The following is a 15110-nucleotide window of genomic DNA, read 5'->3' on the forward strand; positions in this document are numbered from 1 at the left end:
TCATTAGCATACGAGGCAACGATATATCACGCGACGCGGTTTATTTTATCCGAGCTTCGCGTTTATTTCAAAACTCACGATATTCATCGATCTCTGTTTTCTTATCGGTCGCATACGATGGTGTTGGAGCGATGTTCGTGCATTGACGGAGAGGAAAATTTACGGTTGCGTCAAGACGATGTGCTTGACACACGTCTGCGTTCAGAAATATAGACGCGTTGTACAGGCGGCTTCGGCGCGCTTGTTAAAAAGCATCTCCTCTCTTGCGAAAGAAATTTCCGGACGGGCTTTCCCACGAACAAACGAGCCTTGAAAAGGCAAAAAATTTCGAAAGAAACGGCAGTCGTTTGAAAAGCGGTGAAAGAGACCTGCTTATCGCGGCTTTTCTCCGTTACGGGCACAATAAGCTGATACTTGATTTTATTCAAAAGAGGCCGCGTAGCACTGAAAAAGGCTGTCTTGACCGCGCCGTTACAAATTTCGCAGGGCTTCTCTTCCACCGCGCTGCCGACGAATAAACGCGTTCAAGCGAACCCGCCTCTCAATGGCTTCCTTCCTTTGAATAGCGGAAATTCATTCGGATAAACGGCCCACGAAATTAACCTTACCATCTTTAATTAAAAAATTCACGAGCCATTTACTTTTCTTCTTTCGATTCTTCAGCCTCGTTTTTCTTATTTCCACGTTGGTAATCTCGCTCTTTCCATCTCGACGCGAACAAGCCTCCTTTTTCTCTTATCTCGATTTCAAGCCTCGTCTTTGTTTTATCCACGTCACGACGTTCCTAACTATTTCTCCTCTGTAGTTTTTATATGTTACAAAATAACGTCGTATATTCGAGGTGTGTCGTTCGAGAACGAACTTCGTTGCCAATTATCGTCGAACCTAGAACAAGAGATTCACCGACGGTTGTTTAAACGTATTATTTTATCGTACGACGTTTCGACAGTTGCCAGATTACGCCATTTAAATTTCAAAGAGACTCCATTGTATTCGTAGACTAATGGCTGGAACTCGTGAAAATTGTATCGAACACAGGCCGTTTCTCTTTCTCGTTTAGTTTCCAGATCTCGAAAGTCTGCTCGAGTAGCGTAGCCGAACAATTCCCTTCGTGACTTTCTTCCACCAGGAGTCGACCATCGTTCCACTGGAATCGCGAAAGGAGACCGTAGGGAGATCGTATTTCGTCCACGCCAGGCGAAACGTCCCACAAAGTGACACCATCTCTTGCAAGATTTATCGCGAGGTTCGAATGGATCCAGCCGACGTTGTTGCCTGGCTTTCATCTCGACATCGGTCCGTCCAGAATTCCGGACAAAAAGCAGCCGGACAAAGAGGGCTCTGAGCTTCAGTAAAGTACTTCCTTCAATCCATAGTGATAAATGTGTCGTGCAAATCGCCTGTTTCAAGGCGTCGCCATTAATTCACCCCATGTGGGCGAGCCGGGTCGTTTGTATCCGCGCCTAAGCTTTTTATCGTTCTTCCCTAGGCTTTCTTAAGGGTCTTTAAAAAATTCTGAAATGTTTATCGAAGTCTCTACCGCGTTGTACGATCAGTTTTTCAGCCGCGCGTTTAAAAGAGTTTGCCCGTGGAAAATAAACGACTGTTCGTAAAGTTACCTGAGTAGGTAAAATTATCTGGAAACAAGATTAGAGAAAAACTTCATCAACGAATCGAGCAATTCTTCGTGCAGAGGTTAAGGGGAAGTCGAAAGCTTTCTTTGTTCCCTCCAACATCGCACATTTCCAAAGTTATTCCGCATACCGCTTGTAAATTCTACCCTTCGAGATCTTTTTCACCGAGTTACCAAGGACGAAGGATTGTTAGCGGCAGAGGTAATCTCTTAATTGTCCTCGCGTTTCTGTATTCAGCATCGGGGGTGTCCTTGAAGTGGCGCATACTTTTCACGCGTAAAACAGCCAGCCCGCAATTACCGCTAATTGCGTCCCATTCTCTCTCTCTTTTTCTTGCTCGTCATTGAAAAAGAACTTATAGCTAGTCAGGAGTTCGTCACGTAGAAAATTCGTTGAAAATTGTCGTGGACTGTGAGCGTGATATCCTTGCTCCGTGGTGTTTTTCCACGGAAATGGCGGTCGCGTACGACTTACCGGGAATGCTGGTACCAAGAGCGACGAAAACCACCGCGGTAACCGAGTCCTTGATTCCCAGGGTGCAGCCGAAGTAGGATGCGACGTCTCCGATTACCGCCGTCACCACACCGATTCCGAATATGCTGATGACAAAGCACAGGTAACCACCGGCGATATCTGAAAACCGATACAGTCCAGTTTCAGTAAATTGCATAGCTGCTGCACGTGGAAACCTATCGAATTGCCAGGACAATTATTTCCGCGAGGATTACAGACGCGTGTCGGAAAGATTCTAACGAGGCAAGAAATTTCGTACTGTTCGAAGAGAACGACATTTCGTCATTATTTGATACGCTAGAACTTCGTTTATGTATACGAATTTGTTAGTTAAGTTGGTTAACAGTTAATTGGTATTCATATGGAAGCGATTCTACATGCAAAAATAAGTGGGGAAAGGAGAGTAACGATTTTTTTCGTTCAAGGTTTCGTTTTCAAGAAAAATTGCTTCTTCTTATTCTTGTTATCTTATCTCCGGAATATCGATTATTACCTTCCTTCATTCGGCATTTAAATCGTATGGTTTCATGAATAATTCACGAAGAATTATTTTATTAAACAGCAAGCAGGAATCTTGACGTTGTTCATGTTTAATAATACGGACGCGAGTAGAAACACAAGTTCCGTAATTCGAAACTTCCAGTTAATACACGGGTAGTTGATGGCTTTTCAAACTTTCCTATTTCGAAAAATATTATCCTTTCCTTTACGACTTATCTTTGCACGTAGAATCATCGCTTGATTGGTACCATGACTTCGAAGACAGTCTGTGCGTATAACAGGAGTTCGTTAATTCTCCCAATTATTTGTAATTTGCGTTCAGATAAATAGATTTTGATTAATCTCATGGCTAAGATCTGGAAATATGGTAAATCAGTTTTATCTAAAGATCTCTGATAATTTACATAATTATAATTGAGTCACTCTCGCGTCGAAAACGAAGAAAATATGGTTTGCCTTACGTTCACGGAAACACTTAATAGCCTCTAATGCGGAAAAGTAAAAACCTGAAGCAGCAAATAATTAAAGAAACGTATAAATAGAGAAATAAATATGAATGTTACGTACTGGTAGTTAACGCACTGACGGCGCTAGTATCGCGACACCTTAAACGTAAAATATACGTGAAAAATTCTCCCAAGCTGAAATTACTCCGGTTATTTGTATTCGCCTGTTGGAACAATCTTTGTTGCGCGGAAAATACATCATAGTTTCGTAATTAAGTCAGATTAGCCGAGAAAGACGTCGCACGTTCTTGTTACTGATATTAACGAGGGAGAAGCAACGGAGACGTTTGAATTAAATAACGCGCCGACGTTTGTTTGCGCGAAGCGTTGGCACACAGGCACGATTAAAGCGTTAATTAAGCTCGTCGGACGGTGGTGTATATTTTTCTCTTCGGAGTCCTTTCCATTTTGATTAAACGTTCGCATCACAAGGCGCATAAGCCGGTCACACGATTAATTTCTTTTCGCGATTCGTCTTCCTTCCTAATGTCTCGGCTCTATGACATCCAAGATTCATTACATATTCGTCGTTTAATATTGAATTAGACATAAAATTAGATGGTTCGAGGGAATCGACGTTCGAAACAAGATTCGCAAACACGTGCAATACACGTCGTGTTTACTGGAAAATGGTAGCAAGCGATCTTCGACACGATGCGACACCGATGTGTCTTAACTTTGATCAGCGTACTGGAAACCGTGACTGTGTTTGCTAATCAGCATAAGCTCTTCAAGTTCATGCTAAGTAAACGCGAGGGGATTAAGGATACCCAGTTATCTCAACGCCTGAGAATGATGTTCAGCCACTCGTATCTTGTTTGGAGAATAGATCGCTCGACGATGCTTAATTGGCGAAGTTTCGCAACGATGCTTCTCCGTATTATTTGTCTCCGTATTAGCTCTGTTATATATTTTTCGACCCCAGTGGCGACGTTTTTTTTATTAATTTTTCACAACGGATCTGGCATTCTTTATCTGGCCGTGAAACCAGTTTATCCTGCATCGGGTGAGGAATTTGGAACACGAGGTCGGATCGAGCTTCAATCATGTGGTGGAAGAGTTTCGCGAAGTTTCACGTACGGCTAGCCGCACTTTCATCGAGGCGATGGATCACTTGGATTTCCATTTGCTCGTCGTGGCGAATTATTTGTTCCCGACATTCCTGCCGGGGAATTGTAGCCTTGACGGTTCGCCGATCGATATAGATGAATTCCGCGAGGCAAATGGAATCGTCGTGTTACGAGCGCAATTTCCATTCCACACGTTCGTTTGTATTCGCGTACCCGTTCTTTCGCCTCCGTGTTCTTTTTCCTTTTTCCTGCCAAGGGGATTAATTCGTCGAACGACAACGCGGGGCTGTTTACGTTCGATTAATGTGTGCCGGTTTTTTTCCACGTACTTTCTCAACAGCCCGAGTCGTCTCGCTATTCTCATTGCCAGCGTCAAAGGAATTCCTCGAATTCGCTAGCTCCGGCTCTGTTTTTCCGAACGACGAAGTTGCGATAAAGGAAATTAGAACAGTTGGTTAATGAGGTGCTCGAGAGAGTCCCTTTGAATTAAACAAAGCCGACGATCAGAGCTACAAGGAAACTGTAGAACAGCAAGAGACGAGAATCTCTGGCGTTTCGGTAAATTCCAAACTGTCCCGACGACAAGCGGAGGCTTAACTCTTGAACTTTAATAGAAGCGAGTTGCACGGCCGACGCGCACGCGCTAACGTTGCACCAGATGCACACTCGTAGACGCGCAAGTTTCCCGAGTCCCATTAGACCGAACAATGAGCTTTTTGTGCAAGCTTGTCATCGATGTCAAACGTCCTGATCGTTAGAGAGCGGTTTATCGTGGCGAGGATCGCTTACCAGGCGACGCGGGATTAGGATTGAGATCGAGCGACTCGTGTAACCGTCAGGATTACGACAGCAATCCTTCCGCTGTAAATGCATCTCGGCATGTCGAAGACGTCTCGACCTTAATCCTTCTCATAGCGGAACCTTGGTCTCCTTGGTTCACCGAAATAGTACGATTCCAGCTAGTTTCGCTTGTAACACGGGAACAGGGCGAATTTCGCATTATCATCATCGAACGACGATCACCAAACCTGACCGTTTACTTTATTGTTTACTTGGAAAGTCAAAGAGTCGCAGATAATCGGGGGGATTTTACTAAAAAGCTTTCCAGAATTCCGCAATCTTTCGGTTGAATCTGCAAAAACCCTGTAGGATTTGGAAATTTTGCTAGAAAGATAAGGGCGTTTTTAGATCGAAAGGAGCTTTCTCTGAGATCCGCAAGATCTTTATAGAACGGGAATATTTCACAAGAATCTACAGACGATTCGGTAGAGTTTGACAATTTTACTAGAGCTGTTCTACGTCGGACGGTCATTTTATGGGAATTCGTGAAATCCTTTTTAAAACCAGGACACTTTTTTATTAGAATTAGGCAAACAGAATTCTAGTGGAATTGGAAATCTCACTGGAAGGATAATTCCAGATCGTAAAAACTTTTCATTGCAGTTGGAATTTTTCGCTGGAATCTACAGAGATTCTTTAGGGTCCGCAAATTTTACTAGAGGTATGAGATCGCAAGATTGGAATCTATAGAAATTCCATAGAGAGCAGAAATTTAACTAGAACGTGTAAGAATATTCTACATCATGGAAATTCTGGTTACAGCCCGTGAAAATTCCCCAGACAATGGAAAACAAGGGGAATTATGGTACAAGTTAATACGTGTTCGAGAAGATCGAGGATCGCGTTCACGCGTTTGATTACTTTTGGGAGATCGTTGAACGGAGCAGTCCGAGATGGATGGAATTGCCGGAGATCCGTGGAATTTTATTTTACTCGACGAAAGTCTGGCTTCTCTCATCGTCTACGTTTCTAAAGTTCGTAAACAGGGTCGGTTAACCGCCACTGTTCTGGAATTTGTATCTGACGTCTGATCCTCTCGTAGATCCTCGAAATCTACCGACCCACGAAGGAACTTTCCTGCAGGATTTCCAAAGTTCGTAACGACTGTAGTTCGCTCAACCACGTGCGAATGCCTGCAGCACCGAAACTGTTCGAACAGGCCACGTACTCAACGAAGCAATTAATTTTCTTTTTCTTTTTTTTTTTTTTTTTGAGCAATAGCCATAGACGACGGTGATCGATTCCGTCGATGCGAGTTACGTGCTTTTATCTCAGCATCCACCACTTAATCCACTGACATGGGTTCTACTTTAGTCAGAAACTTGTGTAATCGCAAAATTAATAATTAAATAAGAGCGAAACGATTTTCATTGTTGCTAGTATACACGTAATCGTCGATAGAAATAAAACGTCGTATTAAGAAATAGAAGAGCCATAAGTAAAGAAATTATTACGTTCAAGAGGTGGAAGATTCGATCGACGTATTAACTCGTCTTCCGGATAATAGGTTGACTGGTGACAAATTGCTCGATATCGATAACAAAACTCAAACGATTTTGAGAACACACTGAGACGACCCACGCTATTTTATTCGCCCATACCCGAATATGGTTAACGCTTCGATGGCTCTCACGCGTCACCGTTTTCCCAATAGACCCGCTTCCTACCATTATTGGCTTGTACTTCCACCCTTACAACCCTCTCTCTGTCACGCTTCTGAAAACTACCTGAGGAAATAATGGTACTACGGATATGATGATAGATGAGAGCATATGTCGCATCATGTGGCCAGAATGGTTCCTTGAATTCAATTTCAAAATATTTCTGATGAGACACTCTTATCGTCGGACCAAAGTCACGAAGGTAAAATCCTGCTGGAAGAAATTTCCAGTAGTCAGTTTCCATCATGATCGGCACACGAAGCGGTTTCAGCAACGTGGTTTGCCAATAAATCAAGCCGCAGGTTGACCATCGACGCAGCCAATACTCGAGGAGACCAAGGATCGATATAGCCACGAGTCGACCTGAGAACGGCGTAAATGAGATCAACTAACACGCGTGGTGGATCATCGATAACATAAATCATCTTACCGCGTCCAGGACTTTTCCCGATCGATCGACTGGAGGGACGCTGATTCCATCGTGGCAACATCGATCGTCTCTCGATTTAAAATTCATGGCACGTGGTTGTTGTTTGCGGTCGCTTGACGTTAATATCCATTTAATATCCTCCGCGACAGAAACGACAATATTGCAGCAAGCTAACTGCACGTAATGACGTACAAATATATTTTACGAGTTAACATCGTCGAATATTGGATCTACGATGTGTCTATCAAAATTAGCGTCCAACTTTATAAATTAAGCCTTAATAAACCGAGACAGATTCATAGACGAACACGTAAACCTATTACATTACTTAACAAGTATTTTACATCCGATTAATCATACTTTCATAATAAATAGCGATTCTCAAAATAAAAAGGCCACGGCACGCGACAAACGGTTCTATCGATCGAAATCATTCGTTTCGATTTCATAGAAGTACCCGTCGTAGAGATAAAAACTTATCATAAACGTGAAAGAAGTTCGATGGATTATCTCGTTCGTATTGCAATAATCACTTTTCACGCTGTAATAAAACTCACGGTAACTGGATTTAGCTTAATTGCCAATAAACCTACCTTCGTGCCAGATAATCGATCGTGAAACGTGGTTTCGAAAGGTGGAACGTGCATGATCGTAGGTGTTAATTCGGCGGGGCCATTTCATCGGCCGGTTCACGCCCATCTTCCGATTAAAATTATTCGTCGGCGAGGACTCAGCCGACCTTGTACAACGTACATCGACGGCCAATTTACCTAACTCTCTGTTGCGTGTAGGCGACGAGCGAGTCACCCCTTTGGTCATCCCATGAATTACACCATATTATCCGTAGTAAATTCACCGAAGCGCAGTGCGGCTCCTGCGTTCCCGCAGTTCCGCTTTGTGACGCCAGAGCCGCAATTTACCCGTCGTGTTAACGCAACGCCAACGATCGAAACGCGATAGTCGATCTTTTCTCGCGATCGATCGGAAATTGAACAGCTCGCACGGATTTTTCTCTGCGGCTGTATTGGATGTGGAGATTGACGTTCCAGATAATCGAGAGTTTCGCTCGACGGATGCCGCTTTGCAATGTATTTGCACGAGAATCTGGCTTTAAAATAAACCGGTCTCTTTCATTTTGCGTATGTGGGAGGACTATATATGGGAAAGATACGATAAGATACGTGTTACGTCCGGTGACTCTTTACCTTCGAGACGGCCACCAGATGTGCGCATAGAATTAAGCGGATCGCAATAATCCTAAGGAACTGCCATAAAACGAGGCTTTTTGATTTACCGTTAACGGCGTCAAATGGCATAAAACATCTTCGAGTCAAGAGGTTCCTTATGGTTATTCCTCCATCAGGTAAAAATAGGGGAAACGTGGCTTTTCCCATGTTTCCCAAGATTCCAGCCGCAAGCGATCAGTGGTGGGTCGATCACCACCGAACGAGAGTTTTCCTTTGCAACAGCATCGTCACCGGACTTCACTGGATCTACGACTACAGAACTACAGTCTTTATCAGGTTTTCACCCTTTGATCATTCACCTACTTAACTTATACCTTACGCACCAGCGTAACTATCTTCTTCACAAGATTGTTGAAAATATATACTATCTTTGAACTGTTGATCAAGTATTATACTACTAATTACACCACCTCTATTATCCTAATCGAAATAGAGGATCGATCTGTTCGTGGCGTCGATTGTCTAGTCGTAACGAGAATTTACGACTCCCGTTGACGCGCTTCCTCGCGATCGCGTCTCTCCGCGACTGGTCGAATAAACAATACGCATTTTTCATTTTTTACAGACGAATAGTTTGAAACCTGGGCATTTGGTTGATTAATCGCACGTTATCCAGATTGTCGTTTTATTCGATTCTGCAACCAAACGTGCGTTTCCCTGTTCTTTTCGTAACTTTAAACATGTTACTCATTGTTGTGAAATATTCCCAAAAATGTTATCGCTGAAAAGTTTTCAAGCAACAAATTTTCGTTACCACGAAAACACAACAGATTCGATGAAAGTCTCGCGTATACTTGACGAAAACTCGGACCTCTTATTTCTGTTCCATCCAATTTATCCATCCAGTTATGGCTTTTCCCAGCTCATTTGAAACTTTCGTACCGCGGCGTAGTAGAAAGGAAATTAGACGCGTTCACCGGTTGAAGACGAAACCATTTGGATTTTTCTCTTTGTGAGTATGTCGAACTTGGAACGATTCGTGGGACGTGTTTATGGTTCGCTCGGTTTGTAGAATCACTGGTATGCTTAGCAGCTGCAGTCTCGTTAGTTTTGTTCGCCGAACGAACGTGACCCGATTACATCGTATAGATTATACTGAGCACACGTGGCACAAATCCCAATGCACCGTGGAAACACGATCCAAGCGTGATACTGGTCCACCTCTCTGCATTTCGACTGAACTATTCCTCGTTTCTTTATTCCTCGTTCTTCTTTTTCTTCCATTACCCTTCACGTTCGACCGTTCCATTCTTCCGACTGTTGGAGGCCGACCGGAACTTGACGAAATGGAAGCTCAAATTGGTTGAAAGATTTCTTCGCGCTTTGTGTCAAGGATGCTCATAGATTCTGGATTTAAATTAGAAGCCAGCAACGAAAGAATTTCGATCGTCTCGTTCTCCGGAAAATTCTTCGTCGTATTCGGACTGTTCGACACCAGCTGTAAACGAGTATCTCGACGAAACGAAGAGACACGATGAATCCATAGTCGAAGGATTTTTCAGTGGTGTCTTGAAGATTTGGTGGATGCTGAGTTTGGACCAGAGGCTGGAAGGCGGGGTATTTTGACGCGAAGTTTCTCACGGTTTGGTAAAATTGTTTCGCAGATTTGATCCGGGCTGTGTGTTTCCCCGCGGCGCAGCAAACAAGTCGAAGTGTCTGGCAAACACGCGGCGAACACGATTTGCTCAAGTCGGCAAATATGAGTCGTTAGGTTTAATGAGATCGACTCCGTAGTTCGAGGTTGAAAGACGCGCGCGTTACGTGGGTCTATCGCCTCGTAGAACAACGCGCAGAATCACGTTCATCGAAACGAATGTGCTCGTTGTCTCGGTAAATAATAAATCGTTGCGCTATCTTAAGGGAAAACAATGGCTACCGGCTTTCATATAGTTGGAGAATTTTTTCTCCCTCGCGATATCATAGCAGATGGCAACTTCGATCCAGCGGATGAGATTGAACTTGCATGTTCCACGAAGTTTCTTGCGAACGACTTGCGAAACTCTCTTTCGCCATAAATCTCTGGCACGGGAATTATTATTCGAAAAAGATCGCGCGTCACGCGTGTCGTAATAAATCTTGGACAAAATTCGCAAAGAATCACGAGGGAGGCGCGTTCATCGGAATTTCAAGAAAAAGAAGAAGAGAACTCGTCGTGCGCATGGCTCGTGACTCTGAAAACGTTTATCCAGCATAGTGTAAAATATCGAAACCGACGAAAAAAGTTTGAATAGGAGACGTAGAGCTTTGGAACGAAGGTTTAATTAAGCGGAATAAAGGTCGGAGAAACGAGTGGTTCGCAGATTCGACGCGTCAGCAATATTTTATCGAAGCGTATCGCGCGTGGTATGACACGGCCGCGATTTTTGACTTTATTCCCATTCCTCGAGGGAGAAAGCCTCGTGTTTGTATCATGCACCGAAGCATTCAACGCGACGTTGATTTATAGGCGAAACTCGCCGCTCACTGTGGTTCGCTGTTAGCTAAAGAACGGGAATAAACAAAGTCAAGCGCCGCGCCGGCAGCTTGATACAGTACTTTCGAGAGCTTTTGCCAATTCAGCAGGCTTTTGCGTCGTTGTCCGATTGTGCCCGGCAAAATAAAGCGCATTCCTTTTTCCACCTTGCGGTCTTTCCGCTCCGCCTTCTTCTCTTTTCCCTTGGACGTTCGTTCTTTAACCGGGCTTCTCGCCGTTCCTTTTTTCGTCCCCCTTTTCCAGACCCTCGGACATGCCAGGTTGCTCCGGAGACAATGTATTATTCACCTTCGCATACAACCTCCTTGGCCGTGTACCGCGACAGCCCTTTTCTCTTCGTTAATCCGGAGATCGATCCGTCGCGGACCTCCTCGCAAGAATTCCAGCGGAAAATCTTTTCGCGCCATTCGAATCCCTTTCAGCCTTTAAGCGACCAATTTCGAACACAATCCGACTGTAACATCGAAGACGAGAGCAGGGGATTCTTTTCAATTTCCTCGTCCGCTCGAATATTCCTCCCTGGCGTATATATCCATTTTCCATTTCCACTTCGAAGCAAATAACGAAAATTCAAGATACAGCTTCCACGGTGGATCGTGGTTATTCGAGAAGTTCATTCTGGCAATCAGTTATGTAGAAGCGCGGAGAGTACCGCCATTCGCGTAGTTCCGTAACTTCCGGATTCCAGTTCGATGCCCATGGAACAACGATTCGGAAGCCTGGTTCACGGTTAAAATCGCGAGAATAGAACAAAGAAACGGACTGTGCGCCATCCTGTTCCACTTAATACGGTTTTTACAGCTTGCCAGTAGTATAGGAACGTGTCGTGTCAGACACTACGACGAGCCCTTCTCTCACACACGATACGTATTCCTGGTCGCGCTTATCCAAGCATTTTCGATGCAGAATGTCGCAAGACCGTGAAAGTTTCGCGGGGAAGCCGGGCGCGAAAAGAAATTTCGGTGAAACTTCCGAGGGAACTTGCGAAGATAGAAGTTAATGGCTTAACGAGAGCCAGGGCGTTAGACGTCACTGGAAAACGGATAAAGTTGCTCGATAGGAAAGTACAAGGGTGTCGCAGCGAGATAGCGAGCAACCTCATTTTCCACTTTCCGGATATTTGCATCTAAAAGTCGCTGAAACGATGAAATCACAGATTCTGCGACTGACTCGATTTCGCCACGGAACGAGACGAGCTCGACGACTTTCTCTCTATTTTATCATCCTTTAATGCGCTCTATCTACAGTGCTGTGTGCGAACGAACGATTTTTTATAAAATTCTTCGTTTATTTTATTTTATAAAATATTAGCACGATACGAAGGCAGCGTATTACCAAAATTGTCTCTCTGTTTAAATTTGCAGCGTATTCTTTCACACCATCGCTTCCTTTAAAGCTTTGAGAATATTGTTATAATATAACGATATCAAAGATATCAGGAATTTTGGTTGTTTCGGTATCGAATATCGGAGTTATCCTCTTTTTCGAATGGAAATTTCGTCGTCGTGTACGTTTGATCGCGTCACGCTGTGGCGGTATCGTGACGAATTTCCGCGATGAACAATATCAGGAGCATGATATCCACGTAAGCTTGATAATAGTTATTGTGACAGTAGTGGACGCAATGGTAATAACGTTGGCGGAATAGTAGGGTGTGTCATTATGTTGGTCAGTGCTTGGAATTCGATGTCCTGTATGGAATACAGACAGAGGTGTTCGCGTGAATTGTACAGAGTCTCGAACGATGCGACGCGATGTAAACGCCGGGCTAATTGCATGGTACACAATAGAACTCCGCTCTCTCTCTCTCTAACTCTCTCTTCGTTTGATTTTCACTTCCTCCCACGTTGTGCTGCATTCTGTGCAGAATCTGATAGGAAGTCGGTCATCCCGGACATCGAGCCTTTAAATAATATCCACAGGGCAATCAATCATTTATCGCGCTAACGAAGCAAACAGCGATGTTCGCGTTTTTCGTGTCAGACTGCAATTTTGGAAAAACCAACTGATCGAAGTTGATCGCGCGTCGAATGGGAGACGAGAGAGGATCGTTGCAAGCGGAGAAGCCGAAGAGTTTTTAATCTTCTACCTACTTGTAGGATTAGCGAAGGACCCTCAGTGAGATTAATAAGAAAATCTCCGGCAAAAAGTCGTTCGTTTACTTTGCAAATCAGACGAGTAGCGTGTTCCAGCCACTTGAGAAGATTAAGCCTTTAATCGAAATGTAGCTAATCTTTGGCTTTTTTCGAAAAGAAAAAACAGCATTTCTCGTTCATGTCTCTATAATCGTCCAAATTTTCTTTTTTCTTTTTTAACATCTTGTGCCTTGTGAAAAAATTTACCACGGTCATCACGATATTCGTTTGTACATGATAAAAATCACAGCATTCGTTCTGGCTGCCTTATCACGTCGTACCTTCGCGCGTTTATTCTGCTATCGCGACATCCTGGGGAGAAAGGGATCGCATACGTTGCGGGCAACGTTTCTAGGGTGCTCCTGGCCTATTTCTCCTTCGCTACTACAGGCTATGCTATCCGATCCTTTCAGCCACTCGTTGAAAGATTCACGATAAAACGTGTGACTGACGTACCGACCTATCTGATGCGTTATTCGTCTCGTGTTTTCAACGCGGGATACATTTCAGATAACGTTGTTGCCTGCCTTGGTGGATTTTCTAACCAGCGAAAAAGAATAGGAAAGAAAAGGGGATGAAAAGAGGAAGAAAAACTGGAAAGTCAAGTGAATCTGGTTTAATTTACAGTCGAAGAAGCTGGAACGTTTTAAAGAGACCGAAATTACGTAGAAAAGTCATCGTTTCAGCCGACGATGAATTTCTTTTTCTCAATAAACGGTGTTCCATTCTTCTTTCACTTTATTCTCAGTTCATTCCGCGAAGTACGCGTCTCGTTCGTCTTTACGGAGAAAATAAAAATACCGTATCCCGATGAATGACAACGCGAAAGAGAATTTACCGTCTCGTACACGGATCGTTACCGTTCCAGCCATTTTCGTGGCATTATTCGTTGCCATTACCCAGTCTATTCTCGTTGAACGCGGCGAAATTCAATTTCTTCCCTTTCCTTGTGCCCGTGTTACGCGATAAACAGCTAAGTAATAACGTTCGGAAACACGAGAAGATGCAGCCATGTACACTGCTATACGGCGCCTTAAAACTTTTTTCCCCTTCCAGTTATTTCGTTTCTGCCTTCCAGAGTGGGATCACGCGACTCGTGAAAGCCGAAGACAGTAGCCCCGTGCCTCTTTATACTCCAGCAGCCCTGGTAATTGATGAAATTACTTTCGTTCGATGTTAAGACGCTCTAAGAAAAATTATTCGCAGAAACGCAGGGGAAATTATTACAATATGCACGAGCGTATCCATTCTCTGAGAAGGCGGAATCGCAGACAGGCATCCCATCGTTAAACATAAAACGACAAGAATAAAATGATATTTAACGATGAAATAGGAAGGAGAGAATAATTGAACTGTACGAGACAACGTCGCTCGACTCGATTCTTTCAAACTCTGTCTCGCTCAACTCTGACACTCGATTATTCCTCCACGATTCGCTTCTTCGTTTCTCAATCATATCGCAGTCATAAACGTCTCATACGTACAGCGTACGTTCTCTCTGAGCATATTACGATGTTTCGCATAAAGTTCTCATTGGTAAAACGTCGGAATACTTTCGCTGTATGCAGACGCAGAGTGAGCTGGCGGTGCGGCTTGTTTGCGTTCGCCAACGAACGTTTCGCAATCGACATTAATATAAAGGAAAGAAGATCGGTTGCGCTGGGAAACCACAACCGGAATAAATTAAACTGCTTCGTCCGACCGTTCAGGGCCGCGGATCATAATTGCGCGGATATTTTTCTCAATTAAAAGCGTAATTCCGTTTGCCGGTGAAGTTTCCGAGCGGGCCAGCCGGCGGGATGCGTTTACTGTAAAAATGAACACCGCTTAGCAATGTCGATCGATATCCGGCAGCCTGCCGGGATTGCGAGGCCTGCGGAAATTACCTGCGGAAATTTCATTTCACCGGGTTAGGCTCTAATACCGGTCGAGAGCTATTGCTCTGTGTATACTAGATAGTAATACCGAGATATGCTAGACGTATGCTCATATTACTACTACTTAACGCGTCCGTCCAACTTTTTATCCGGCAAACTTTCCATCATCGCCGATTTTTTATGGCTGCGCCGAAGGACACTCGTGATAGATCATTATGCGTTT

The 15110-nt window shown here is 43.9% G+C and overlaps 1 protein-coding gene across 1 annotated transcript in view; it reads right to left on the bottom strand.

Annotated features, from left to right (window-relative positions):
- LOC100742282 (sodium/calcium exchanger 3) overlaps positions 1-15110 on the bottom strand; it is a 124001-nt gene that overhangs the window by 21350 nt on the left and 87541 nt on the right. Inside the window, exon 6 of the mRNA XM_003494734.4 lies at positions 2109-2267. Coding sequence (XP_003494782.1) covers positions 2109-2267 — 159 coding nt within the window. The remainder of the gene's footprint in view (positions 1-2108; positions 2268-15110) is intronic.

The sequence above is a fragment of the Bombus impatiens genome, unplaced genomic scaffold (assembly GCF_000188095.3).
Source record: "Bombus impatiens unplaced genomic scaffold, BIMP_2.2 scf_3721, whole genome shotgun sequence".
Lineage (NCBI taxonomy): Eukaryota > Metazoa > Arthropoda > Insecta > Hymenoptera > Apidae > Bombus > Bombus impatiens.